Here is a 27,957-nt window from a genome sequence, read left to right as displayed (position 1 = left end):
GGCGGCACTGCCGCGACCCTCAGCAGGGCAGCTTGCTCCCTGCTCTTCACGGCAGGGTGTGCGGCGCGCTGTTTTGAAGGCGCGCATGTTAAGCGTTTCGCCTCACTGAGACCGGGCTCCCGAGTGGGGCCAGAGCCCTCCCCAGGCAGGGAACCCCAAGGGCAGGCCTGAGTGGGCCCCTCCCTTGCCAGGCTGGTGGCCCCTGGAACGTCCCAGGGCCACTCCCAGTCCCTGAAGCCCGTGCGCAGGGCTGCGCCTTCCAGGCTTCCTCTGGGCTGACAGCGCGGGCGGGGAGACCCTGGCAGCCGCGCGGACCCGAGACTGAGAGCGCCCGGTGCAGGGCCCGAGCCCCCACGCCCTGCGACCCGGAGCCGCCGCCTCTGTCACCGCCTGGGGGCGGGGAGACGCGAAGCCCCGCCCCCTAGAGCGCGGCCCAATAAGGGCGCGCCGCCCGGGCCCCGCCCACCGGGGCAAGGCCCAATGAGGACGCGTCGCTCCGGGCCCCGCCCACGGGGGCGGGGCGAGGGCGCGCAGGCGCACGGCGCGGCCGGGCGGGCCGGCGGGCTGGGAAGATGGCGGCGCGAAGCCTGGCTGCCGCCGCGAACCTACCCCGGGGTGTCCGGGGCGCGCGGGCCGGGGTCGGGGCTGGGCCATGAGCGCGCCGCCCTCGCGTGCCCGAGCCGCGGAGCCCGCCCGCGCCCCTCGCCATGGCGCGGCTCGCGGACTACTTCGTGCTGGTGGCGTTCGGGCCGCACCCGCGCGGTGAGTGCCGGCGCGCGGCCGCGGGCGGAGGGCCGGGGGCCGGGAATGGGCGGCGGGGCGGCCCCGGGCCCGCCGGGCGCTCGTTGCGCCGGGGTCGCGGGTCACGGGGGCCGGCCTCCCCGACGTGGGCCGCGCGGCGTGACGGGGCGGGCCGAGGTCGCCGGCCGCCGTCAGGGCAGGAGCGGCCCGGCCGCGCCTCGGCGTCGCCGGGAGGCGGGAGGGCCCCGCGCGGCTCGGCCTGCGCCTCCCCGCTGGCTGGGACGCGCTCCCTCCGCGGGGGCCGACCGCCGGGCGGCCCTGCCTCCCGGGGCACGGGCCGCTCGGTCAGCTGCAAGCCCCTTCTCTGAGCCCCCGGGGCCGCTGGCCTGGAGCCTGTGGCCCCTGTGCCGTGTCTCAGGCCCGGGAGGCTGGGGGGCGTGCGGACAGGGTTGGGGCTCAGAGACTGCTTCTTGCAGAGGCGGCTTTTGAGCCGGAATTTGGAGGACTTCGGGAGGAACTGTGGCGAGGAGAGAGGAGTGTTCCTGGCAAAAGGCCTGCCCACCTCATACCTGCCCGCCAGGCCCCGGGTGGGAGCTCGGCCTGGTGACTGGTGCCCACGGCCGGGGGGTCCGTGTCTCGGGTCACCACCTGTGTCTGAGAGCCCTTCAGCCCAGGGGGTAGGAAAAAGCCTGCCGATGACATCAGCACCGGCTGTGGAGACGGCCGTTGGGGAGTGTGCTCGGTGTGCCAGGCCCTGCACTGCACTCTTGTGTGCATGAGTGCGCTTCCTCCTCCCAGCAGCCCGCCGAGGCTTCCTGTCGTTGCCCCCACCTACACCCTGAAATCTGGGCAGAGAGGTTGACTGTCTGCTCTGAGCCACTACACAGGGAGTGGGACTTGCACCCAAGCTCGTCCAGAGCCTCGGTGTGGCTCAGAGCCCACCTACAGGAGGGCAGGCGTGACTTTGGGGGTGGTGGGGACGGCTGTGTGGTCAGGTTGGGGCTGAGCCTTGAGCCTGAGGGTGGGATCAGGACCCCCAGCGTACTCTGCTTCTTGACAGCCCAGCTGCCGCTGTCAGCCTCCTTGCCTCGCTTCTCCCCAAGCCTGCACCTGCCGGGCCACTCTCCCTCCTCGGTGCCCTTTCGGCACAGCGCTCACTCCTCGGCCTGCACTGCCCACCTGACACCCTGGGTCCTGAGCACGTCTCTCCCTTCAGGGAGGCCATTCTTCTGGGCCATGACCAGTTGTCCTCGCAGTGCAGCCTGCATGTGGCGGGTTGTGAGTGTTGTCCAGGCCCAGAGGGAGAGCCGTCTTCTCCAGGACACATGGGGTGGGGCAGCGAGAGGGCTGTGCCACCTGCGGCAGGGGGTGCACAGGGTCTGGGGCGACCGGGCTGGCTGAGGTGCGGCCCCAGCATGAGGGCCCCAGGACTCCGTAAACAGTGTGGGCTTGGGGCCCGAGGGCGCCCAGGCCGCGCAGGGAGGCCTGAGGAGGCAGAAGCCAGGGGAGGCGTGCTGCTGGTGGCGGCAGCTGGAGTGCACGTCAGGGAGGGGAGAGGCAGCCTCGGTGGGCTCCACAACAAGCTGGCTGGAGCCACGCGGGCAGTGGGCACTGTGGAGCATGTGGCATTCGAGCAGGACAGGGGAGAAGGCTGGTGCCACGGTGCCTGTCACCCTGAGTGACAGGAAGGAATGAGTCTCAAGATGTCCCCTGCAGTAGGGCTGGGGGCCATGGAACCCCCTACCCACTACCTTCTGGGATTGGAACTGGTCAGCTGCTGGCCGGCCACCTCGCCTCAGGGCCTGCCTTGGCAGGACTGGTCCATCCTGTGAGGAACAAGCCCCCAGGGTGAAGCAGAGCCGGTGGTGGGGAAGTCTGAAGCAGAGGAGTACGGCCTGAGGCTCCTGCCTTGCCTCCTGATGCCTCTGTGACCTCGGGCCAGTCTCTCGGCCTCTGCACCTCAATCTCATCTTCTGCTGATGGAAGGAGTCACAGAGGCCCCCGCCGGCTGCCATGAGCGCGAGATGGGCCTCACCCGTGACATGCTCACACAGGGAGCCCTAGGAAGCGACACGGCTGCCGTGAGCGCGAGACGGGCCTCACCCGTGACACGCTTACACAGGGGGCTCTAGGGAGCGACACGGCTGCCGTGAGCGCGAGACGGGCCTCACCATGGCACGCTCACACAGGGAGCTCTAGGGAGCGACATGGCTGCCGTGAGCGCGAGACGGGCCTCACCATGACACGCTCACACAGGGGGCTCTAGGGAGCGACCGGTGTCTTGTTAACGCTGAGCCGCACGTGTGTGGACACTCGTGGCAGTGGGCACCTTTGCTGGAGGTGAAGGATCCCGGCCTCCTGGCAGGCCTCGGACTCGAGCTCGGGGTCACGGGGCCTTTGGGTTCAGTGGAGAGGGTAGGCGTGGTGGGTGTCTTGTCCCTGGCTGGCATCTGGACATCTTCCTTGCCTGAGGGAGCATCCTGGTTTTCTGGGGCTACCTGGCAGAAGGCTCTAGGTAGCAGGGCAGGGAGAGGCTGGAGTGGGACCCTTCTATTCATCTCAGAGGCTGCAGGCTCCTCCGCTGATGAGTTGGGGGCACTCCTCACTGAGGACCTGGGTTTGGCACATTTTACACCCTGGCTCCGCTCTGGGGACATCGTGGGGGCCAGAGAGCTCCGTCATGTTCATTTCCTGGCCAGGGTGGTCTCGTCTGAGGAGAGAGCTCTCCAGCCCTGGCCTCACTCCTGACTGCGCTGAGCTGGTCACCTCTCCCCACCCATGGCCCTGCCCTTCTCTGGAGCAGGTCGGAGCTGTTTGGGCTGGCCGGGACTGGGAGCCCAAAGGGTCCCAGGCCTTGGGTCAGAGCCAGGCTTGTCTGACAGGGAGGTTGGAGAGGCTGCAGCTCCTCTGCTGGGTCCTGTGCTCTGGCCTCTGGGGTTGGGGGGCCCTGTGTTGAGGTCTGGGGAGTGGAGCAGCAGGAAGGTGCTGTCCTTCCGACGGCCGGGCTGGTCTCCGGGCGTGAGCGCTGAGTGGGGAGGTTGGCTGAGCAGGCTGCCTCCCTTCCGTCGCCTTTGCCCCCAGCACTTGCTGGCCTGGGCTGGCCCGGGCATCGGAGCCTGGCACTGGTGATGGCATTGCTGGGGATGACAGATGCACGCTCTGTGTTCCCCCCGCGGGGTTGACTGTGTGGAGAATGACTGCAGCAGGAAGCTCTTGAGCCGCCCGCGTCTCAGGGGGCCTCTGTGCCCTTCCTCCAGGCCCCCAGAGGCCGGCCCTGTGGCACCCCGCTCTGCTGGCTGGGTTAGTCCTGTCGGGGTGGGGTGTCCTCTCTTCTGTCCACCCTAGGTGGGGCAGCTCTGACTGGGCAGGAACTTCAGCTGCTTGGGGTCCCCTCCGTGGCCTCAGGGGCTGGGGCTGGTGGAGGTGCTAGGCGATATGGCAGAGACCCCCACCCCCAGAACGCAGGCCCACAGCCGGGTTGCCGCCGGGCCCCTATTGGCACCGAGCAGAGGTGTGGCTGGGGTCTCAGAGGAGTGGGGGCAGTCAGGAGAGGGCCATGGTGCCCTGGTGTACGTGGGGCTCGGGAAGCTGCCCGCACGGCCCCCGAGCCGGTCTGCCTGTGGGGTGGGAGGAGCGGCCGAGGCTGGTTAGCCGAGGGCCGCAGGGCACAGGTGCAGCGCGGGCACAGGATGCAGCTTCTTGCTGGTGGAGCGCCTCTCTGGCCGACAGGTGCCCCAGGAACCCCAGGAGGCAGTGGTAGAGAGTGGGAGGCTCCTGGGGTCCCACTGCAGCCCCCATGCGTGGGCAGGGTTCAGAGAGCTGACTTGAGGAGGTGATGCTCTTTGGGCTAAGGCCTGAGGACCGGGTTTGGGCCTGGTGTGGCTCAGAGGAGGAGCTGGCGGGGGTCTGCTTACCGCCCCGCCGGCGCCCCAGCCCCCGCTGCCCTCGCCTCTGTCACTGGCGGGGAGGGCTCCAGGTCCAGGAAAGCCTGCTCTTTGGAGGCAGAGCCTGCTCTGGGAGTTGACGCTCTACACGATGGGTGGGCCATGGGGGGCCAGTGGCCGGTTCCTTTGCCCGCCTCCCTGGGAGGGGGTAGGGCGTGGGGAGCAGCCCTCTGCAGGCCGCCTGCCCCGGTCTGGGGAGGTGCTGGGCGCAGAGGCTGCCATCCTCCCCCAGGCACCCCCTCCGCCCCTCTCCGCCTGCTGCCTCGTGGCAAGAACTCGGTGAGCCCTGGGTGCGGTTTGGGGCTGCACACAAGCTGGCTCTGGGGGCGTGGATGGGGAGGAGCCCGGGCTTGTTGAGGGCGGCCCTCGGGGTGGGCCTGGAGGGCCCGAGCTGTGTGTGTGTGTGTGTGTGTGTGTGTGTCTGTGTCTGTGTGTGTCTGGGTGTGTGTGTGTGTCTGGGTGTGTGTGTGGGTGTCTGGGTGTGTGTGTGTGTCTGGGGGTGTGTGTGTGTCTGGGGGTGTGTGTGTGTGTTGGGGGGTGTGTGTCTGGGGGAGTGTGTGTGTGTCTGGGTGTGTGTGTGTGTCTGGGTGTCTGGGGGTGTGTGTGTCTGAGTGTGTGTGTGTGTCTGGGGGTGTGTGTGTCTGGGGGGTGTGTGTCTGGGTGTGTGTGGGTCTGGGTGTGTGTGTGTGTCTTGGGGTGTGTGTGTGTCTTGGGGTGTGTTTGTCTGGGTGTGTGTATGTGTGTCTGGGTGTGTGTGTTTTTGTCTGGGTGTGTGTGTGTGTCTGGGTGTATCTGTGTGTGTGTGTGTGTGTGGTGTGTGTGTGTGTCTGGGGGTGTGTGGGTGTGGCAGCAGCAGACACCTGTCCTCCCCACCCTGGCTTGTCTGCCACCTCTCTCAGTGTGGGGGCGGGGAGGGGAGGGCAGCAGGAAGCTGAGGTTTTGTGAGTCAGAGTCACAGCCCTTCCCCCTCCCCAGCCAGCAGCCACCTACCTGCTGCCGGCCTTCTTCCTGGAGGGTGGTGGGCTCAAGACGGCAGCCCCACTCGCCTGCCCCCTGGGGTCCTGGGGGTGCTGGGGTCTGCTTGCCAGTGCCCTTGGGTCCAGGCCCCAGCTCTGTCTGAGGCTCCTGCGTCCGTACGTTCAGGTTCGGGCTGGCTGGACACGGGACCGCGTCTCGCAGGTCCGCAGAGGCCTCACGCTTTGGCTTTCCCGCCCTCCCTCTGCCCCTGCTCTTCTTCCGGGTTGGGTGGCAGTCGAGGCTGGTCTGAGCAGACAGCGGGACCTGCTCGAGGGTGGGATGTGAGGTGGAGGGATTTTGTCTTTCCTGCTTGAGTTGCTGCCTTGCTTTGTCAGAGACCCCTGTTCATCCTCCTCGAGTTCTGTGAGGGAAGTGGTTCCCCGACTGGGCCCGCATCACGCCTCCAGATTTGGCTCCATGGAGGGTGGGCAGGAGGGAGGGGTCTCCAGCTGGCCCTGCCCGTGTGGGCTGGACTGGGAACAGTGCCTTGGGCGTGGAGGGGGTCTCTGGGGAACACATGGGAGCTAGGAGGCTGGGGGTGCAGGGGTGTGCCCGTCCCCTGGTCCAGGGGGCCCCGGGCCATACACAGCCGTGTGGTGTGTGCACAGTGGGTGTGCTTGGTGGCCCGGTGGGCGGGGTCAGTGCTGTGCCCACCAGCTTCAGGGCTCAGGAAAGCCTTCCCATCCTTCCTGGCAGCCCCACCCCTCTCTGGCCTTCTTCTGGGACCTTTGCTGGTCCTGTCTGCTTCTGAGCCATCAGGAACACACAGCGGTCGGGGGCCGCAGGCACGGGTGGTCCTTCTCTGGCACCCACACCTGTGTGAGACCTTTGTCGGGCTGGCGGGTGAGGGAGGCAGGGTCATGCGCCGAGGGCCTGAGCTGGGGGCTGGCCAGGGGGTCGGGAACAGCTCTCCCCTTCTGGAGCTGGCTTGCTGGGGGGGCTCTGACTGGGGGAGGGGGCGTGGGGGGCGGGACCTGGGGCCAGGGGCTGAGGGTGGGCAGGTTGAGCTCCCCTTCCTGCCATCTCCTGGGCCAGGGCATCTGCGCTCTTTTTGTTTTTTTTTTTTTGGGGGGTGCTCTCATAATTTCATGTTTTAAAATTTTCAGGTCATTAAAATTTTTTTATTCAGTTGTTGTTAATATATAGTGTCGTGTTGTTTCTGCTGTGGAGGAAAGTGAATTAACTGTTCACGTATCCACTGTGACTCAGACAGTAGAGAATCGAGCTGCAGTGCAGGAGACCCCGGTTCAATCCCTGGGTTGGGAAGATCCCCTGGAGAAGGGAAAGGCTCCCCACTCCAGTATTCCAGCCTGGAGAATCCCATGGACAGGGGAGCCTGACAGGCTACAGTCCATGGGGTCGCAGAGAGTGGGACGCGACTGAGCGAGTGCCGCTGACGCAGGTTTGCAGACTCTTCCCCGTGAAGGTCGTCTCAGACTGTCGAGGGCTTTCCTGCGCTCGCAGCAGGCAGTCAGGCCCGTGTTTCTGTGCGGCGTGTCTGTGTCAGCCCCACTCCCCCCGTGTGTCCGTCCGCCCCGCCCCCTGGCGGCCATCAGCGTGTTTTCTACTCTGTGGGGAGGCCCATGTGCTCTTGGGGACCCCGTGCCACAGCTGGGCTCCTCTCCACGCCCCTGGTGGCCCTGGGCTCCAGGGCCGGGCAGCGTCTCCTCACGTGATTGGTTTTAGGGAAGCTGTAGGTCTGGGAGCTGGGGCTGGTCTGGTGCCAGATGAGGGCAGGTGGGTGAGATGTCTCCTCTCAGACCCTCGAGGCTCCTGTCGTGTGGGGGTGTGGGGCTTGGGCGGTGCCCTGACCCCCTCTCCTGTCCTCAGGGAGTGGGGATGGACAGGGCCAGATCCTGCAGCGCTTCCCGGAGAAGGACTGGGAGGACAACCCATTTCCCCAGGGCATCGAGCTGGTGAGTGGGGGGCCCGGGACCGGGGCTCGGGGTGCCAAGGGGGTGGGGCAGACACTGGGGGCCCCCACAGTGCCCGGCCCTGCGGGGCACAGAACGACGTCGCTGCCCTGGAGAGTGGGGAGCCCCGTCATGTCCCTGCCTCACGATGGGGGCCTGTCCCACATCCCAGGGTCCTGGCTCCCACGGAGCAGCCGGAGGCTCTTCCCTCCCCCTGTGGGCAGGGTGCTGAGCTCCAGGAGGCAAGGCACGTGGGTGGCAGAGCCCCCTCGAGGGCTGCAGGCAGCGGGTGCTGACCGCTGACCCGCCCTCCCCCCAGTTCTGCCAGCCCAGCGGGTGGCGGCTGTGTCCTGAGCGGAGCCCACCCACCTTCTTCGTTGCCGTCCTCACCGACATCAACTCGGAGCGGCACTACTGTGCCTGCCTGACCTTCTGGGAGCCCGTGGAGCCCACGCAGGTCAGCCCACTGGGCCCGCCTCTGGCTGTGGACGCCCCCGCCGCGCGCGCGTCTCCCTATCTGTGTCTGGGCCTCCACCCTGCGGAGGCTGCACTTTCCAGCGGGCCAGGCCCGTCTGCGTCGCCTGGATCCCCGCGCCCGCCCTCCCCACTGGGCTTGGGGACGCGCCTGGACCCCGGCAGACGGCTTCTGTCCGCAGGAAGGGCTGTGCGCCCGGGACGCCACCGAGCAGGACGAGGAGGCGGCTGAGGGGAGCCCGGGGGCGCTGCCGTCCCCCGCGCCCGGCCCGCCCGGCCAGCTGTTTGCGCCGAAGACGCTGGTGTTGGTGTCACGGCTGGACCACGTGGAGGTGTTCAGGGTGAGGCAGGCAGCTGGCTCCCCAGGTTGGCCGTGGGGTGCTCTCGCTGGCTGGGCCGTCACCCCAGCCTGTGGTCCTTGCAGAATAGCCTCGGCCTCATCTACACCATCCACGTGGAGGGTCTGAACGTGGGCCTAGAGAGCGTGGTCGGGAACCTGCTGACATGCGTCATCCCCCTGGCCGGGGGCTCGCAGGTGGGTTGGGGGGCAGGTCGTCACCTGCAGCCTCAGGCTCTCATCCGAGGCCACGGGGTGAGGCCTGGAGGCCCTCGGGGTCCCGCCTGGTGGACCGCCCCGCCTCGGGTGCCCTCCTATGTCAGTGCCGCTGGCAGCCGCCGCCTCCTGTGGCCCTGCCTGCCTCGTGTCCCGGCTCCCACCTGGCTCTCTGCCCTCACGTGCCTCGAACATGCCTGTCTCTGGTTGTCTCTGCCTTGTGTGTGGGCATGTCTAACCGTGTCTCTCTGCCTGTCTGTCCTGTGCAGCTGGACTCTGGTGAGGATGGAGTGGTATGGATTCTTTGTTTCTTCTGCCCACTTAGGCCCCATCCTCACCCCAGGTCAGAGGCCCAAAGTTTTCTCTGGAGTGCTGCTTGGGCCGGCAGAAGCCGGGCTTGGCCTTTGCCCCTGCCCATCCCTGCCAGTCCCACCTGGGGATCTGTCTGCCCCCCAGGCCCTCCTGAGGCTGTGGAGCCCGGGCCTGACACAGGTCTGGTCGGTGCAGCTGAGCTCTGGTCCCTCTCTCTACAGAGAACCATCTCTTTGGGCGCTGGGGACCGGCAGGTCATTCAGACCCCGCTCACTGACTCGCTGCCCATCAGCCGCTGCAGTGTGGCCCTGCTGTTCCGCCAGCTGGGTGAGCCTGGCCTCCCGTGAGCCCCCCAATCCCCCCAACACAGTGTCCCACACCACCCCCCCCCGCCCACCCGGCCGGTGGGCCGACACCAAGGCTGCACTGCACGCCAGGACCCTAAGCCCGTCTCCCTCTCAGGCATCACCAACGTGCTGTCCCTGTTCTGCGCGGCGCTCACTGAGCACAAGGTGCTCTTCCTGTCGCGGAGCTACCAGAGGCTCTCAGACGCCTGCCGGGGACTCCTGGCGCTGCTGTTCCCGCTCAGATACAGGTGCCTCCCTTAGTGCTGCCCGTGGCCCCTCCGCCCGCCCCAGCCCTCGCGGGGTGGCCCCACTGAGCCCCGGCCTGTTGCAGCTTCACCTACGTGCCCATCCTGCCGGCACAGCTCCTGGAGGTGCTCAGCACACCCACGCCCTTCATCATCGGAGTCAACGCCGCCTTCCAGGCAGAGGCCCAGGAGCTGGTGAGGCCTATTCGGGGCCTGCCTTGCTACTCCGGGCCGGGCCGACCCCGGGCCCTGCCCTGTGGTCCCTGACCTCTTGCTCCCTTTACTGCACAGCTGGACGTGATTGTTGCTGATCTAGACGGCGGGACGGTGACCGTCCCCGAGTGTGTGCACATCCCCCCGCTGCCTGAGCCACTGCAGAGTCAGACACACAGCATCCTGAGCATGGTGAGGCGGATCGGGGCCGTGTGGTGGGCAGAGGGGCCCAGGGCCTGCGGCTGGCGTGCAGCCAACCCTGGTCCTTACTGCCTCCGCAGGTCCTGGATCCAGAGCTGGAGCTGGCTGATCTTGCCTTCCCTCCACCTACGACGTCCATTTCCTCCCTGAAGATGCAGGTGGGCGTCACTGCAGCTCTGGGGGCCCCAGCTGCTGAGTCCTGGAGGAGGCGCTGCGGCGGGTGTGTGTGGGGCGGGCAGGAGGGCGGGGCGGGCACTCAGCCGCTCGTGTGCCCCAGGACAAGGAGCTGAGTCTGGAGGAGGCGCTGCGGCGGGTGTGTGTGGGGCGGGCAGGAGGGCGGGGCGGGTGCTCAGCCGCTCGTGTCCCCAGGACAAGGAGCTGCGCGCCGTCTTCCTGCGGCTCTTTGCTCAGCTCCTGCAAGGCTACCGCTGGTGTCTGCACATGGTCCGCATCCACCCGGAGCCTGTCATCCGCTTCCATAAGGTGGGCACCGGGCGGGACGCGGGTGGGCAGAGAGGGGTGCCCGAAGGCTGACTTCTTTATGCACCCCAGGCAGCTTTCCTGGGCCAGCGCGGGCTGGTGGAGGATGATTTCCTGATGAAGGTGCTGGAGGGCATGGCCTTCGCAGGCTTCGTGTCAGAGCGTGGGGTCCCCTACCGCCCTACGGACCTGTTTGATGAGGTGCACCCCCACCCCAGCTGGGAGGAGCTCCCCCACCCCATCCTGCCCCAGTGAGCCCTCCTGACTCTGCTCTGCTCCCAGCTGGTGGCCCATGAAGTTGCTCGGATGCGGGCAGACGAGAACCACCCCCAGCGAGTTCTGCGTCACGTCAAGGAGCTGGCTGAGCAGCTCTACAAGAACGTAAGGCGGGCGACGCAAGCCGTGGGCCGGTCTGGTGAGGCCATCTTGCCGCCCCGGTGGGGCCGCTCACCCACTCTGCCTGTGTCCCCCCCAGGAGAACCCATACCCTGCTGTGGCTATGCACAAGGTGCAGCGGCCAGGAGAGGCCAGCCACCTGCGGCGGGCGCCCCGGCCCTTCCCCCGGCTGGATGAGGCTATGGTGCAGTGGATCGTGGATCAGGCCGCGGCCAAGATGCAGGGCGCGCCCCCAGCTGTGAAGGCCGAGAAGAGGACCACTGTGCCCTCGGGGCCGCCCATGAGTGCGTAGCCAGGAGCAGGGGGAGTGTGTGTGGCTGAGGGTGGGCATGAGGTCAGAGGCGAGTGTGTCGTCTGCTCCCCAGCGGCCATCGTGGAGCGGAGTGGCGGGCTGCATGGCAACAGCGCGCGCCGGCTGGAGGTGGTCCGGAACTGCATCTCCTACGTGTTCGAGGGGAAGATGCTGGAGGCCAAGAAGGTGAGGGGGCGCGGGGCACTCTGTGTGGCTGCTCTGAGCCGGGGCAGCGGCTCCCAGAGGAGCCCTGGCCCTCCTTTGTGGGCCACTGGCGGGAGCCAGGCCAGCGAGAAGGGCAGGTGGACGCCAGGCCTGGGTCCCCCTCCCTCCAGCTCAGAGCAGCTGGACGCGGCCTGCAGGGGGATTTCCTTCAGCATTTAGGTATTAGAACATCCTAAGGGTTTTAGTGGGTTTTTTTTTCTCTCTCACAGAAAGTAGTGTAGACGTACATGCGTCTGTGTCTTTTGTGTTTTTTTAATTTGGAGACAGTGGAGGTCACTTAGCATTTCACCCTGTGATGTCCACTGACGCTTCAGGTCTCTCAGGACAGTCAGTTGAGTCTGTCTTGTGTGTCGTGGCTGTGTGGTTGTCCGTGAAACACTTAGTGCTAACACCAGCCCCTCACTGCATTCCTGATCATTTCAGAGAGAATTGTAGTAACAGAAGTCTGAGTGTAGCCCTTCTGAGCCCGCGGTGCTGAGCTGGCTGCTGGCACATGTGTTCTGGGCACAGGGCCTGGCCACGGGGCCACCTCCCTCAGAGCACCCCGACACCCTGGCCGTGTCGTGAGCTGCGTGTGGGTGGGGCTGACTACACTGTAGTGTCAGTCTCTTTTGGGTCTGGTGCAGACCAGACCTGAATGGCTTCCAGCCTCCTCCGAGTGGAGAGCCTGTGCTCCAGCCCCCGCCTCTGGGCTGGGCCTTCCCTGTGCCTCCCTTCAGGCCCTCCGGGCGCAGCGGGGGTCTCCACAGGCTGCAGCCCTCATTCCTGGGGCTCTGTCCGCAGCTGCTCCCGGCGGTGCTGAGGGCCCTGAAGGGGCGCGCAGCCCGCCGCTGCCTGGCCCAGGAGCTGCACCTGCACGCACAGCAGAACCGGGCCGTCCTGGACCACCAGCAGTTCGACTTCGTGGTGCGCATGATGAACTGCTGCCTGCAGGTGAGGCCGGGCTTGACACTCTGCTGCTGAGGGTGCCGCAGGGTGGGGGCGGGCAGGGCTTCCCCAGCCAGCCCCTGAGGGTGCCTCTTCTGGCAGTGCGATAACTGGGAGACCCTGGTCTGCCGGTGAGGGTGGCCTCGGAGAGCCCACGTGCAGAGGTCTCCTGCCCTCACCCTCGAGCAGCCCTGGGAACTGGTGCAGACGGTTCAGGGACGGTGGGAGGTGCTGCTCTTGGCGGCGGCACTGGTGGGGGGGCGCTCTGGGCAGGGTTCTGACACCCCTGGCTGCTGCAGGACTGCACCTCCCTGGATGAGCATGGCATCGCAGCTGCTCTGCTGCCCCTGGTCACTGCCTTCTGCCGGGTGAGTGCTGGGGTGGCCAGGGTCTTCCCCCGTGCACTCCGGCTGCCCCTGCTGACTCCCACTTGGCCTCTGCAGAAGCTGAGCCCAGGGGTGACGCAGTTTGCATACAGCTGCGTGCAGGAGCACGTGGTGTGGAGCACGCCGCAGTTCTGGGAGGCCATGTTCTACGGGGACGTGCAGACCCACATCCGGGCTCTCTACCTGGAGCCTGCCGAGGACCGAGAGCCCTTCTTGGTGTGTGGGGGCTCCCTGGGCCGAGGGATGGGCGGGCCTGGCTCTCGCTCACCTGTGGCCCTGCGGCAGGCGGGGGAGGCGCCCGTGCAGGAGGATGAGCGCTCTGCCCTGGACGTGGCGTCTGAGCAGAGGCGCCTGTGGCCCACGCTGAGCCGAGAAAAGCAGCAGGAGCTGGTGCAGAAGGAGGAGAGCACCGTCTTCAGCCAGGCCATCCACTACGCTAACCGCATGAGCTACCTGCTTCTGCCCCTGGACAGCAGCAAGAGCCGCCTGCTTCGGGAGCGCGCGGGACTGGGCGAGCTCGAGAGCGCCAGCAACAGCCTTGTCACCAACAGGTGGGGCCTGGCCCGGGGAGGGAACCGGCGACGTGGGCCTCAGGCCAGGGCCGGTGCCCACTGTGCCCCTCCCTGGCCAGCATGGCGGGCAGTGTGGCGGAGAGCTACGACACGGAGAGCGGCTTTGAGGACGCAGAGACCTGTGACGTGGCTGGGACTGTGGTCCGCTTCATCAACCGCTTTGTGGACAAGGTCTGCACAGAGAGTGGGGTCACCAGCGACCACCTCAAGGGGCTGCATGTCATGGTGCCAGGTACGGGGTCTGGGCCTGGAAGCACTCCCCTTGGGCAGGTGGGCCCAGGGCAGGGCATGAGAGCTGTTCTCCCCCAGACATCGTCCAGATGCACATCGAGACCCTGGAGGCTGTGCACAGAGAGAGCAAGAGGCTGCCCCCCATCCAGAAGGTGAGGGGGCGCTACGGGGGTGGGCCCAGGGCCCAGCCATGTCCTGAGGCACCGCTCCCTCCCCAAACAGCCTAAACTGCTTCGGCCACGCCTGCTGCCCGGAGAGGAGTGTGTGCTGGACGGCCTTCGTGTCTACCTGTTGCCCGACGGGCGAGAGGAGGGTGCGGGGGGCTCTGGGGGTGGCCCTGCACTGCTGCCGGCTGAGGGCGCCATCTTCCTCACCACATACCGGGTCATCTTCACTGGGATGCCCACTGACCCCCTGGGTGAGCCTCAGGGCTTCTGTGCCCACCCCACCTTTGCCTCTCGTCTCCTCCCAGGTCCCTGGGTGAGTGGGACTTTCTCTGCCCCTCCCTCTCCTGTCTCGGGGGGAGTCTATGGAGACAGGCTATTGTCTACCCTCCCCGCCTGCCCCAGCTGCCCCATAGCTCTGGTCCCCTGAGGCTCTGTGACCCCTTCCCCTCCCTCTGACTCTGTACCCGGCCTGTTCCAAGTGGGGGAACAGGTGGTGGTCCGCTCCTTCCCGGTGGCTGCGCTAACCAAGGAGAAGCGCATCAGCGTCCAGACACCTGTGGACCAGCTCCTGCAGGACGGGCTGCAGCTGCGCTCCTGCACCTTCCAGGTGGGTGGGGGCGGGGATGTAGGGGGGTCTGAGGGCCCTTCGTTCTGCCCTCACAGGCGGGAAGTTAAGCTGGCACTGAGCCCTCTGTGACCCTGACTTTATGTGGGGGCCGCTGCGCCTTAGCTCAGGGTCCTCTGCCCGTGCCACATGCTGGTCGTCGGGGCTCTCTGTCTTGTGTGTGAGGCCGGACCCCGGGATCCGGGTCGAGTGTGCTGCATGAGCATGCCTGGCTGAAACCCGTGCGGAGGTGACGCACACAAAAATTTGGTCATCCATGTCTAGCTGCATGCGGTGTGGGGAGCAGACCCTCCGTTAGACACCCTGTGTCCTTGGGGTGCTCCCCCAGGGGTGTCCATCTCTGGACGCAGAGGCGAGACTGACCTTCACGGTCCCGCGGTAGACCCAGCCGCCTTTTCTGGGGCTCGTTTGGCCATAGGGCTCTCACGCATCCACCCTGTTAGAAACACTTGCGTTCCAGTGATGCAGCGTGGGGTGTCCTGGAGGCCTGTCTGCCTTGGTGGCTGGGCTCAGGCCCACGGGCCAGCCAGCCTCTGAGGCCCTCCCGTCTGACACAGCTGCTGAAGATGGCATTTGACGAGGAGGTGGGGTCTGACAGCGCTGAGCTCTTCCGCAAGCAGCTGCACAAGCTGCGGTACCCACCAGACATCAGAGGCACGTTCGCACTCACCATGGGTTCTGCCCACACCCCTGGCCGGCCGCCCCGTGCCACCAAGGACAAGGGACCGTCCTTCAGGTAGGGAACTGGGCCCAAAGTCCAGGACACTGTGTGTGTGTCCCCCTGTTCATCTCATCTCCCACCCCCGCAGGACCCTGTCCAGGAACCTGGTGAAGAACGCCAAGAAGACTATTGGGCGGCAGTATGTCACTCGGAAGAAGTACAACCCCCCCAGCTGGGAGCACCGGGGCCAGCCGTCCCCCGAGGACCAGGAGGACGAGATCTCTGGTGGGGGTGGGCAGCCCTGGGTGGTCTGGGTGAAGGCCTTCACGTGGAGGGCAGGGGACTTGGGTGGTCTGTGAGTGATGAGCCCCGTGTGCCTGGTCTGCCCCAGTGTCGGAGGAGCTGGAGCCCAGCACGCTGACCCCATCCTCGGCCCTGAAGCCCTCAGACCGCATGACCATGAGCAGCCTGGTGGAGCGGGCGTGCTGCCGGGACTACCAGCGCCTGGGGCTGGGCACGCTGAGCAGCAGCCTGAGCCGGGCCAAGTCGGAGCCCTTCCGGATCTCCCCGGTGAACCGCATGTATGCCATCTGCCGCAGGTGAGCCCCAGCGCGGCTGCAGGGCGCTGGCTGCGGGCCCGCAGTGGCTTCGCCACTGCCCTCACCCGCCGCCGCTGCCCCACAGCTACCCTGGGTTGCTGATTGTGCCCCAGAGCGTCCAGGACAACGCTCTGCAGCGCGTCTCCCGCTGCTACCGCCAGAACCGCTTTCCGGTGGTCTGCTGGCGCAGCGGGCGCTCCAAGGCCGTGCTTCTGCGCTCTGGAGGCCTGCACGGCAAGGGCGTCGTAGGTCTCTTCAAGGCCCAGAATGCTCCTTCTCCAGGTAGGCGCCCTGCTCCTGCTACGGCCCGGCCCGCCCCTGCCGCCCAGCCCCGCCCCAGGGCCCAGGGCCCCGCCCCAACCTCCGCCTCCCCCCGCCAGGCCAGTCCCAGGCCGACTCCAGCAGCCTGGAACAGGAGAAGTACCTGCAGGCCGTAGTCAGCTCCATGCCGCGTTACACAGATGCATCCGGCCGCAACACACTCAGCGGCTTTTCCTCTGCCCACATGGGCAGCCATGGTGAGTGTTCTTGGACGGGAGGACTTGGGGGCAGTGGCGGCATTTATGGAGGTCAGGTCGGTAAGGGGACAGTGTCTGGGTAGTGGGACCAGGTAAGTGTCCTGAGGCCTTGCTCTGACCACTCCTTTCGGGGATTGCAGAGGAGGCGGCAGGCCCAGGGCATGCACCCAGGGGCCATCCTGGGTCCTGCCCCTTGCCCTCAGGGTACAGGTGCCGGGTGACTGGGGAGGTGCACAGTGGTGCAGGAGAGCTTGTGATGCTGTGTACAGGGGATGGTCTGGTGTCCTGGGGTGGGAATGGTGTTGGGGGTGGTGAGCTGTGTGAGTGCCTGGCACTGGGAGATTCTAGACAGACGCCCGCGAGGGCCCCAGGGCAGGGGAAGGGCGTGTGCTGGCAGGAGCAGCCTCGCCCGTGGGCCTTGCTCCTCTACCTCGTGCTTACCCTGCCCAGCCCCAGCCCACGCCCTGTCCCTCTTGTTGAGGCCCTGTGACGGCCTGCCCCTTCCCTGCCACCGGCTCCCCTCCCCGGCTCCCTTCCTGGACCGTTACAGATGCTCTGGCCTCTTCTGGTTTGTTCTCCTGGCCCACTGGGCCTCCTCCAGCTGCCATGTAACCCCTGTTGCTCCTCTGTGCTTGGGGCTTGGTGATCAGAGGCCTCTCAGTCTCTGCCTGGAGTGCTCATCTGTCTGCTCGAGGCACGAGGTCTGGGAAGCTGCCCACCCTTGGCCTGACTGTGGCCCAGATGCTGGCCTGAGCCGACCTCCGCCTGTTCCTTAGCAGATGTGGTGACAGTGTCCACCTCGGATCTGTGCACACCTGGAGCTGTCCTGGCAGTTGTGTGTGCAGTCGGCAGAGGTCACATGGGGGTCACGTCTCTGTGAGACCCCCCGCCTTACCCTGGCTGGTGCAGGCATCACACCAGGGGTCACTTGTCACGCAGGCTTTTCTGATCCCCTCCCTCCTTTCAGACCTGTCTGCATTTTCCTCTGCTGTGGCTCTTGTTGCCAGATGCGCTAGGGTCCGCAAGTGGGCTTGGGGGCTGGTGGCACCGCCTGTGGGCCCAGCCTTCCAGAAGCCCGAGCATCTTCCTTGATTCTTCCCGCCGCCCACTCTTGAGTCCTGTGAGCTCCCCACCCACGTCTGCAGCCCTCCCTGCGGTCAGTTGCCCCGCCCCGAGGCACAGGACCTGTGTTGGCTATGGACACGGGCGGTCCCACTGTCCTCGCAGTGGGCAATGGGGGTGCCGACCTAGGGAGGACCAGCGTTGGCATCCGCCCTTCTGAAGGGGCACGCACCTGACCCATGTCGCTTCTCTGCCCGCTTTCTAGTTTTTAGTTCTCCATCCTTGAGTGCGTTTTGCGGTCACGCTGTCTTGCTTTCTGCCCCCTCCAAGGTTCTGAGCGGCCCCTGCAGGCAGCGAGCGCCGTCCCTCCAGGGCCTCTCGCCCCCTCACGCCTGTGTTTTCCCTGATGGTGCTCCTGGTGCCTGGTGCCACCCGAGTAGTGGGCATGGCCGCGCCCTCATTGCGTGGGGTGGACAGGGGCTCAGCTTACCTCAGCCGTAGACGGTTCTGGCTCAGACTCTGTCGTGAAGATGCAGTGTCCCTGCAGTGGGTGGCGGTGCTTCTGCCTGCAGCGTGGTAGGCTGCCTTCATGCTCACCTCCAGTGGCCCGCACCCCACTCAGAGCAGGGGTGGGGCTTGCTGCTGGCTTTGGAACCCAGAGGCCAGTGCAGAGCCTCGTCCTGCCAGCTCCCTGCATGTCCAGCCCACGAGCCTCGAGCCTGCCTCTGTCCTGGACTGAACCAGCCTCGGAGGTCCCAGGCTGGGGGCCGCCTCCTCTCTGGGCTGCACTTCGTGGGCACCTCCTGCTGCTGTGTGCCTGGCAGAGAGGGCTGGGTGGCCACGTCAGGAGCAGCCCTGGCAGCGTCCATGGGCTGAGGGTGCAGAGGAGGCCCAGGGTCCTGCCTGTCCCTCCCCCTCTATCTGCCGTCGGGGCTTCTGTGCCCTGGTTGGCCCCGGGGGCCCAGAGGGTCTTGGTGGTGGCCCCCACTGTCTCTGCCTCCCCGGGTCTCCCTGGAAGTTTGGGGCAACCCAGCCCTGCACCCAATCTCCTCGGGCCATAGTTTCCCCTTTGCTGGGCGCCCCCCAGGCCTGGGGCCAGGTCTGAGCATTCTCTCTGCTGTACCCCCAGTGCCCAGCCCCAGAGCCAGGGTCACCACGCTGTCCAACCCCATGGCGGCCTCGGCCTCCAGACGGACTGCGCCCCGAGGTACCGTACTGGCCACTCAGGCCGGCTCCCCCACACCTGGCCCCAGTGGTCCCCATGGGACTGAGTGGCCATGGGCACTAACGTCCCCATGTCTGGCACTAACGGCCCCACTTGACAGACGGGCGTAACCCAGCCTTCCCCACGGCCCTGGGCACTAACAGCCTGATGCCCCGAGTCCCGCCCTTGCCCTTCCTGGGAGCTCAGCCCTAGGTAAGTGGTGCCCTGGCCCCAGTCTGGCGCTTACCTGGTTTCTCTGTGCAGGTAAATGGGGCAGCGTCCGGGCCAGCGGGCGCAGCGGTGGTCTCAGCACTGATGTGGGCTCCCGGCTAGCAGGCGTGGGCCCCGCCCAGGCCAACGGGGCCCCTCCTGACCCAGGCTTTCTGCGGCCGCAGCGTGCAGCCCTCTATATCATTGGCGACAAAGCCCAGCTGAAGGTGACTGGGATGGGGTCCCAGGGCCAGGTGGGGATGTGAGGTCTGGGCCCACCTTACCACGGTTGGCCTCTTCCAGGGTGTGCGGCCAGACCCCCTGCAGCAGTGGGAGCTGGTGCCCATTGAGGTGTTCGAGGCGCGGCAGGTGAAGGCGAGCTTCAAGAAGCTGCTAAAGGCCTGTGTCCCTGGCTGTCCTGCCACCGAGCCTGGTCCCGCTTCCTTCCTGCGCTCACTAGAAGACTCAGAGTGGCTCATCCAGGTTTCTCCCCTGCCCTGACCCCGCTGTGGGAGATGGCACCAGCAGGGGGGTGCGGAAGCCACGGGGAGGGACTGTCCAGTGGCCACCTGGGTGCTTAGCCCCCCAGTTTTCTAGGGCCACAAGTGGGTGGGTCTGGACTTGCTCAGGGGCTTTGGGAGGAGGTCACAGCTGTTTCCCAGTGGCGGGAGGTGGACAGGGGAGGAGGTCAGGGCCCGGCCATGTGGGCGCCCTCTGCTCTGTCTGGTGGGACTGGGCGTGTCGGGGAGGGCCACTTCTTCAGGCCCAGAAGGCGCTGACGTGGGGGCGGGAGGGACGCACCCCTGTGCACTTTGGGCCTGTCCAGCCTTCCCACGGCATAGGCTGTCCCCTGGCGTGGCCTGCACGACCGCCTCTTCTGTGGCTGTGTGGGGCCTGGGAGGTGCTGAGGGCTGCGGGTCCCTGCAGATCCACAAGCTGCTGCAGGTGTCCGTGCTGGTGGTGGAGCTCCTGGACTCGGGCTCCTCCGTGCTGGTGAGCCTGGAGGACGGCTGGGACATCACCACGCAGGTGCGCGGGGGTAGGGACAGCGCCACGCAGGTGCCGGGGGGCAGGGACAGTGCCACGCAGGTACCGGGGGCGGGGTCCCCGCACCCTGCTGACCCTCAGTGCTGCTGGCAGGTGGTGTCCCTGGTGCAGCTGCTCTCAGACCCCTTCTACCGCACCCTGGAGGGCTTCCGTCTGCTGGTGGAGAAGGAGTGGCTGTCCTTCGGCCATCGCTTCAGCCACCGCGGGGCCCACACCCTAGCTGGGCAGAGCAGTGGCTTCACTCCAGTCTTCTTGCAGTTCCTGGACTGTGTACACCAGGTGCGTGGGTGGCCGTGGCTGGGGGCTGTGGGTGCTGACCGCTCTCCGCTGACCCCTGATTGCACACAGATCCACCTGCAGTTCCCCATGGAGTTCGAGTTCAGCCCTTTCTACCTCAAGTTCCTTGGCTACCATCACGTGTCCCGCCGCTTCCGGACCTTCCTGCTGGACTCCGACTATGAACGCATTGAGCTGGGTACATGGGCAGGGCGGGTGGGTACGGGAGGTGGTGGAGGCAGCCCGGGAGATCACGGGGGTGGGCACGGTCCGCTGGCGGAGGGTGTGGCCCGCAGGTGGAGGGCGTGGTCTGCAGGAGGGGCGTGGTCAGACCAGAGCTGCCCGCCCCCCCCATCACCCGCCCCGCAGGGCTGCTTTACGAGGAGAAGGGGGAGCGCCGGGTCCCGCAGGCCTGCCGCTCGGTGTGGGAGTACGTGGAGCGGCTGAGCAAGCGGACGCCCGTGTTTTACAACTACATGTACGCGCCGGAGGACGCAGAGGTGAGCCAGGCCCCGGGCGAGGTGGCCGGGTCCCTCCACGCCCAGTGCTCACGCCAGGCCCGCCCCCAGGTCCTGCGGCCCTACAGCAACGTGTCCAACCTGAAGGTGTGGGACTTTTACACCGAGGAGACGCTGGCCGAGGGCCCCCCCTACGACTGGGAGCTGGCGCAGGGGCCCCCCGAGCCTCCGGAGGAAGAGCGGCCAGATGGGGGTGCCCCCCAGAGCAGGCGCCGGGTTGTGTGGCCCTGCTACGACAGCCGGCCCCGAGCCCAGCCCGACGCCATCTCCCAGCTCCTGGAGGTGCGTGTGGCCGCCCACCCCCCGCTGTTGGCCTGTAGTGCCCACCCTGACTGGTGTCTGCAGGCGGTGGTAACTGAGGCTGGGGTGAACCCCGCAGACTCAGGAAAGTTTGGAGCCACCCCAAGGGCGAGTGGGGTTTTCGCAGAGCCTGCCCCTGTCCTCTGTAGACACCCTGCTGTCTCCTTCCTGGCTGTGCACACCTGCGTGTGGACGATGCTCTGCTGGGTTCCAGCTGTCTGGTGTCTCTTCAGAGAAGCTTGGGGTTGACTTGAGGCCGCTCTTGTCCTCCGTCTGCCAGACCTTTCGGGTGCACCTTGGAGTAGAGGGGGGCTGTGTGGTGGGTGGAGCCAGCCCGCCCGCCCTTGGCTGGGTGGCTTCGGGGGGTATCTCGGTGTCCTGAGCTGCTTGCTGTGGAGAGAGTGGGCCGCGGTGAGGGGCGGCGAGCAGGCTGTAGTGTGGGTGGAGAGCCAGCGCTGGCAGCCTGCCCCCCAGGGTTTGGGGAGCCTGGGTCCTGGCTCTGAGTGAAGGGGGCCCACAGGCGCAGAGCGCAGACTGTCCTCCCCCCACGCTACTTGCGGTCTTGGAGGTGGCGTCCTAGACCAGCAGGTGTGTGGCCTGTACTGTCTGTGGTGCCTTCCCTTCTGACTGGGCTGTGTCTTTACAGTTAGGGTGAGCTCCTGTACTCATGTGGTCAGGCCTTCGTTTTACCCATTTCTGTCTTTCATTGGACTTTTTGGTCTATTTATACTTGTATTTTCATGTCTAAATTTTTCTCTTTATTTAAAAAAAAATTTTTTTTAATCTAGTTGGAGGATAATTACTTTGCAGCGCTGTGTTAGCCTCTGCCATACAACACTGTGAATCTGGCATCAGCATTTATACTTAATCATTGATGTGTGATGGGTTTTTCTGGTGGCTCAGAGGGTAAAGAATCCGCCTGCAGTGTGGGAGCCCCAGGTTTGCTCCCTGAGTCGGGAAGATGCCCTGGGGAAGGAAACGGCTGTCCACGCCAGTGTTCTTGTCTGGAGAACGCCGTGGACGGAGGACCGCAAAGAGGTGGACCCAGCTGGGCCACTGAGCTTTCGCTGTCACACTGGTGTGCAGTCTGGCTTCCAGCTTGCTGTCCTGTTTGTGCTCTTTTCTTCCTTTTGCTGCTTGTCCTGGTGGTTGAGCGTCGTTACTCCACGTTATCCGCGTCCTGTGGCTTTGGAGCTGTATCTCTGTGGTGCTTGTAGTGGTCGTCAACGACCACAGTCACAGGGCAGATTCTGGGATTGAACTGTGCGCGCGCCCCTCACCCCCCACGGACCTGCCTGCTCCTGTCATTTTGCCTTCGTCGCCCGTGTGACTTTCACCTGTGATGTCGGCACTCAGCATGGATTATGTTTAAGTGGCTAACTTTGTTTTGAAGACATTGGACAAGGGACTAGCCTATCTGCCGTGCCCAGAATTTCTCATTCTTTCCTTGTGGATCTGCCATTGTGTCATTTCTCTTCAGCCTGAACTGTTATCTCTTTAATACTTAGGTATTTTATGTATTTGGCTGCCGGGGCTCAGTACTTGTGGCACATGGGCCTAGTTGCCCTGCAGCACGTAGGATCTTAGTTCCCCGAGCAGGAATTGAACATGTGTCCCCTGCATTGCAAGGCAGGTTCTTAACCACTGGACCACCAGGGAAGACCCTGAAGAACTTTTAGTTTCTTGTAAATCACATCTGCTAGGGATAAATTTCCCCAGCTTTTTTTTTTCACCTGAAAATCTCTTTATTGTGCCTTTTAAATTTTTTTATTTTCACCATTCCATTTTTTTGAAGTACAATTAATTTAGTGTTGTGTTTTGGGTGTAGAGTAGGGTGATTTAGGTGTGTCTGTATATGAAAGTGCCAGTCACTCAGTCGTGTCTGATTCGTGCGACCCCATGGACTGTAGCCCATCAGGCTCCTCTGTCTGTGGGATTCTCCAGGCAAGAATCCTGCAGTGGGTTGCCATTCCCTTCTCCAGGGGATCTCCCCGACCCAGGGACTGAACCTGGGTCTCCTGCATTACAGGCAGAGTCTTTACTGTCTGAGCCACCAGGAAAGCATATATGTATATATATATATAGATTTTCACAAGATACTGAACGTGGCTCCCTGTGCTGTCAGGTCCTTGATTCTCTGCTGTATACGGTGTGTGTGTTAAGCCCAGCCTCCTGACTCGTCCCTCCCCATCATCCCCTTTGGTAACCATGTTTGTTCTCTGTGTCTGTGAGTCCCTCTCTGTTCTGTAGATAAGTTCACTTATGTAATCTTTTAGACTCCACATTTAAGTGACGTCAGATGGTGTTCTTCTTGCTCTGCCTTGATGTCACTTGGTATGGCCGCCTCGGGGCCGCCCACGGTGGCTGCCCCCTGCTTTCCGTGGCTGAGGCGCTTCCCACTGTGTGTGTGTGCCGTGCGTCACCCGTTCATCTGTGACGGGCATTTGTGTGGTTTCCATGCAGGCTGTCGCCAGTCCCGCGCAGTGAATACTGGGGGCGCGTCTTTTCCAATCAGAAGTCTTGTCTGTTCTGGCTGTGTGCGGGGGTGGGATTGCGGGGTCGCGTGGCAGCTCTCTTGGTAGTTTTTTAACGAGCCTCCATCCTGTTCTCCGTAGCGGCTGCACCAGTTTACATCCCGCCAGCAGTGGACCTGGGCTCCCTTTTCTCCACACCCTCGCCAGCATTTATTAGTTGTAGATGTTTTCATGATGCCCTTTCTGACTGGTGTGACGTGGTACCTTACTATAGTTTTGATTTGCATTTTTCTAACAATTGGTAATAGTGATATTGAACATCTGTTCATGAGCCTGTTGGTCATATACACGTCTTCTTTGGAGAAATGTCTATTTAGGTCTTCTGTTCACTTTTTACTTTTTGGCTGCACGGCTTTGCTGCAGCGAGTAGGGGCTGCTCTTCCTGTGGTGAGCAGCCTCCCCACTGTGGTGGCCTCTCCTGTGCGGAGCAGGGGCTCCAGGCACACACAGTCGCAGCCTGAGGCTCAGCGCTTGTGGCTCTGTGGCTGTGGCAAGTGGGGTCTTCCCAGACCAGGGACCAAAGCTGTGTCCCCTGCATTGGCAGGTGGGTTCTCAGCCACTGGACACCAGGGAAGTTCTGCCATTCACAGTTTGCTCTATGAGACTTTTGTCTCAAGCTTGTGTATGTTATAAGCGTGACATTTTCAAAATCGATGCTTTCTGAAATTTTGAGTGAAGAATTTTTCAGTGAATTTTATGCAGATACTGTCTTTGATTGTCCAAGTGATATATGTACTAATGTCTCAGAAGATGATAGTTCTTCAGAATATAGTTCTGTTCAGATGATGTGAATATTAGATCAAGGAAAGCCAAAAAAAACTTCAGAAAAACCTTAGTGATTGATTCTAAAATGGGAAGTAAAAATGAAACTCATGGTACTGGAGAATGCTGCTTTGCTTCTACAGAAGAGTGGATTGAAAACATCGCACGAAAATTAGGTAACTTTACAGGTGTGTCATGTGTAATGAACGTAATGACCTGCAGACTGAACAAGCAGGTTAGCTTTTGGCCGCCACAGGTGCTCGTTTCTGCAGAGCCCCGTCAGTGATGAGTTGACAGGGTCGCCTCTTCGGGTCCAGGAGCGCACCCGCCTCCGTCTGCCCGAGCCGCCTTCAGTTTCTCTCCTCTCCGTCTGCACACAGGCCTTTCGCCGCCTCGGGCAGGTTTACTCCCAGGGATTTTATTCTTTTTGAGGCAGTGGTAAATGGTATTGTTTCCTTAACTGCTCTTTCGGTGCCTTTCTCTTTTGAACGGGTGTTTCCTTTGGATGCGGAATTGTAGGTTGACAAGTCTGAGCCCTGGCAGTTTGAAGGCGGCGTCCCCGTGTCTTCTGCTGGTGCTGCTCCTGGGTGCTGGCGGCCCTTGTCACCCTTGTGAATTGTGTTTGGCGTCACCCTTCCTCCCCGCCGGCCTTTCAGCTTTCCTCGTCACGTTCACGTCCTTGTGGCTGCCCTGGGTCATCACCGCTGCACGCGCTTTTCTCCAGCGGCGGTGTGCAGGCTTCTCAGCGCAGCGGCCTTCCTCGCTGCGGAGCACGGCTCTGGAGCCCAGACAGGCTCTGGAGCGGTGGCGCCCAGCCTCGGTTGCTCTGGGGCGTGTGGGGCGTGTGGGGCCTCCCTGGGCCGGGGCGTAGGCCTGTGGCTCCCACGCTGAAGTCGGATTTCTCAGCACTAGGCCACTGGGAGCCCTTCTCTTCATGTTCAGTGTCTGCGATTTGGCCATCACGGTGGCTTTTTTGTGTGTATTTGTTCTGCTTAGAGCTCTTTAAGCGTCTTAGACGTTGGGGGGATGATGGTTTTAATCAAATTTGCTAGATTTTAGACCGTTATTTCTTTAAACAGTTTTCCCTCTAGGATTACCCCCTCATTTCTTCTGGGACTTTCTTGCCCCATAGGTTATTAAGGCTCTGTGGGTGTTTTCCTCTGCAGATCATGTTCTACGATTTATATTACCCTGCTTTCAAGTCCACTGCTCTTTTCCTTCTTATGTTTAAAATGCTCTGAAGCTTTTTAAATGAATTTTCTATTTTAGATATTAAGAGTTTTCAGCTCTAGAGTTTCCGTTTTCTTTATATTTTTTTCTCTCTAGAGATTCTCCATCTTCTCAACCGTTACGTTCATCTTCAAATCTTAAATGTACTTAGAACTGTTTTGAACTTCTTGTATGCTGCTTGAGTATCTAGTTCATTTCTGGGTCTGTTTCACTTTCCTCTGACGATGCTTCTCTCCCTGCCTTCTTGCTTGTCTAAGAATTGTTGTGAGCTGGATGTTGTTGAAGATCAAGATCTCTTTGTCTTCGTTCAGGGTTGTGGGTTTTCTTCCTGCTGGCACTTAGTGACCTTGTGGGTCAGCTTGGTCTTTTCAGGGGCTGTTCTTAGGCTTTGTTAGGCAGCTGTAGAGAAACCTCTGCTCCAGGCTCCGTGGACGTGATCTCCAGGTCTCAGCAGCAGGTCTGTCGTCAGCGTTCTGCCTGTCCCATGCTGTGTGGCCTCCAGCGTCCGGGTGTAGCTCACAGCTTTTCAGTAGCTGCTCTCTGCCGGCCCTCGTGGGGTCATGCCGCACACGTGGCGGTTGCTCTTGGCCAGAGATGCCGGAGGCGGAGGCGGTCTTTGGGGGGAGGGTTGAGCTCCTGCTCCCCCCATGCCTGCCTCTGTCCTGCCCGCTCAGGCTCCCGTGTGCCCCTCGGGCCTCAGGCCGCGGGGCGGCCCCATAACCGCTCGTGGCGGCTGCCACTGCTGGAGGCCCAGCTCCACACCGACGTGCCAGCCATCGCCTGTCGCGCTTTTGAAGATAGCGCGTCTTTTTTTTCTGGCTCGTTTTGGAATTCTCTCTTTCAGAAGGTTTTCTGTGGGGTGTGTATGCTCAACTTATCCTGTTTGGGGTCTGTGGTGTTTCATTACATTTTTGATGTCTCTCTTGTCCAGCCCCTCGCCCTTGCATGTCTTGTTCGGGGATGACAGTTAACACTTGTCGCACCTCTTCCGCTGTCTCCCCTCCGTGGTCGTCATCCTTTTGTCTTTACGTGTTCAAGTCCGGGTGTTCCCTTCTGCAGAATCTTTTACTTCACTGGTTCCCCACGCAGGAGATGCAGCGGCTGGAGACCGAGCTGGGCCGACCCCCTGAGCGCTGGAAGGACGCCTGGGATCGGGTGAAGGCGGCCCAGCGCCTTGAGGGCCGGCCAGACGGACGTGTGAGCAGGGCGGGTGTGGGGGGCTGGTGGGCGGGCCTGCAGCCAGGAGGCGGGGCGCCCCCCTGACCTGGGCCCCCTCCTGCCCGCAGGGCACCCCCAGCTCCCTGCTGGCGTCCAGCGTGCCCCACCACCGCCGCTCGCTGGGTGTATACCTGCAGGAGGGCCCCGTGGGCTCCACGCTGAGCCTCAGCCTGGACAGCGACCAGAGCAGCGGCTCCACTGCATCCAGCTCGCGGCAGGCAGCCCGTCGCAGCACCAGCACCCTCTACAGCCAGTTCCAGACGGCGGAGAGTGAGAACAGGTCTGTGGCGGGCGCCTTCGGGGACATGCAGGGACTTTTCAGGCGAACTGATTGATGGGGGAGGCCCTGCCGGTGGCCTCCGCGTGAGCTGACCAGTGCTGGGAGGAAGCAAGTGGGCTCAGCCTTTGGGATGCAGAGCTGGTGACCTCAGCCAGAAAGGGAAGGGACGACCGGGGTTGGCGCGGGCCCCGCGGGCTGCAACCCCCTTCTGGGCCCGGGGGCCGCATGGCCGCAGTCGTCGGAGACCTAGCCGCTCGTCGGGGCCTGCTGTGCGTGGGACGTTGTTGTCCTGAGGCCCTGGCGGGGCCCTCGCAAGTGTCTGTCTGGGGACCAGGGCTCCAGGCTCGGGTTGGCTTGGGGGCAGGCGCTGGGTCTTGCTGCCGGGCTGGCGGGGGTGCAGAGAGGGCACCGGTGCAGGGCCCTGAGGTGGTCTGGCCGGTCCTGCTGCAAACGCAGGTCCTACGAAGGCACCCTGTACAAGAAGGGCGCCTTCATGAAGCCCTGGAAGGCCCGCTGGTTTGTGCTGGACAAGACGAAGCACCAGGTGAGCACTGGGTGCCCTGGCGGGGTGGGGAGGAGAGGGCCCCCCGCCCTGACTCCTGCCCCCCCGCCAGCTGCGCTACTACGACCACCGCGTGGACACGGAGTGCAAGGGTGTCATCGAGCTGGCCGAGGTGGAGGCTGTGGCACCGGGCGCGCCCACCATGGGGGCCCCCAAGGCCGTGGACGAGAAGGCTTTCTTTGACGTGAGCTGCGGCGGGGGCGGGGGCGGGGGCGGGGATGCCGCCCCCGGGAGGGCCATGGCGTCAGCGTCCTGTGTCCCCAGGTGAAGACGACGCGTCGTGTTTACAACTTCTGTGCCCAGGACGTGCCGTCGGCCCAGCAGTGGGTGGACCAGATCCAGAGCTGCCTGTCGGACGCCTGAGCGCGGCCCTGCCCCGCAGCCCTGCGTCCAGTTACCGACCACTAGGGGTGGGCAGGGCCCCCCGGCCATGTTTACAGCCCCCGCCCTCGACAGTATTGAGGCCCCCTCACCCCCCGCCCTGTGTGTACAGCCCCCCGCCCCGCCCGGCCAGCTCCAGCTCACTGGAGGCCTGACTGAGTGCCCGCCGGGAGCAGCACGGTACAGCCCTCGCGGTGGGCCTGTAAATAGTTCCCCCCGCCCGTCTGCGCGCTGGCCCCGGCCGGCCGGCCCCAGGCACCCTCTTCCTAGAATCAGAGTCTATAAAGAGCTAATGACACCACGTGCCTGCGTCTGCTTCGCCTGCTCTCCCTCC

General features: G+C 64.0%; 1 protein-coding gene across 3 annotated transcripts; it reads left to right on the top strand.

Moving 5' to 3' along the window:
- The first annotated feature begins 539 nt into the window (after positions 1–539).
- Positions 540–27,926, top strand: SBF1 (SET binding factor 1). 3 transcript variants are annotated; one of them, XM_055396705.2, is made up of 41 exons: positions 541–762; positions 7,533–7,618; positions 7,935–8,072; positions 8,272–8,430; positions 8,514–8,624; positions 9,176–9,281; positions 9,417–9,549; positions 9,633–9,741; positions 9,838–9,951; positions 10,041–10,118; positions 10,330–10,443; positions 10,513–10,641; positions 10,723–10,821; positions 10,916–11,120; positions 11,202–11,314; positions 12,137–12,286; positions 12,580–12,648; positions 12,724–12,882; positions 12,952–13,217; positions 13,298–13,470; positions 13,548–13,621; positions 13,692–13,887; positions 14,116–14,243; positions 14,819–14,997; positions 15,071–15,207; positions 15,314–15,521; positions 15,607–15,803; positions 15,902–16,039; positions 18,231–18,308; positions 18,570–18,742; positions 18,819–18,998; positions 19,443–19,544; positions 19,656–19,841; positions 19,911–20,037; positions 20,208–20,338; positions 20,408–20,638; positions 26,272–26,379; positions 26,469–26,680; positions 27,137–27,224; positions 27,295–27,426; positions 27,507–27,926. In XM_055396705.2, exons 1-41 carry the CDS (start codon positions 708–710, stop codon positions 27,603–27,605), a joined length of 5,670 nt encoding a protein of 1,889 aa, XP_055252680.1. In that variant the 5' UTR covers positions 541–707; the 3' UTR covers positions 27,606–27,926. The 3 variants fall into 3 exon arrangements, with proteins under 3 accessions (XP_055252679.1, XP_055252681.1, XP_055252680.1); XM_055396704.2 differs by having other exon boundaries at positions 540–762; positions 12,724–13,217; XM_055396706.2 differs by lacking the exon at positions 18,231–18,308 and having other exon boundaries at positions 540–762; positions 12,724–13,217.
- Positions 27,927–27,957: the final 31 nt, after the last annotated feature.

Source organism: Moschus berezovskii, chromosome 6, assembly GCF_049115385.1.
Source record: "Moschus berezovskii isolate FMDL1 chromosome 6, NW_MosBer_1.0, whole genome shotgun sequence".
Lineage (NCBI taxonomy): Eukaryota > Metazoa > Chordata > Mammalia > Artiodactyla > Moschidae > Moschus > Moschus berezovskii.
This window is presented reverse-complemented; position numbering and strand designations above follow the sequence as displayed.

Bases quoted from the DNA above. Each gene is read 5' to 3' on its own strand.
- SBF1 (XM_055396704.2), top strand. From the start codon at position 708: ATGGCGCGGCTCGCGGACTACTTCGTGCTGGTGGCGTTCGGGCCGCAC. The intron at 13,471-13,547 runs GTACGGGGTCTG...GTTCTCCCCCAG, and splicing joins GCTGCATGTCATGGTGCCAG to ACATCGTCCAGATGCACATC. The intron at 18,309-18,569 runs GTACCGTACTGG...TTCTCTGTGCAG, and splicing joins CAGACGGACTGCGCCCCGAG to GTAAATGGGGCAGCGTCCGG.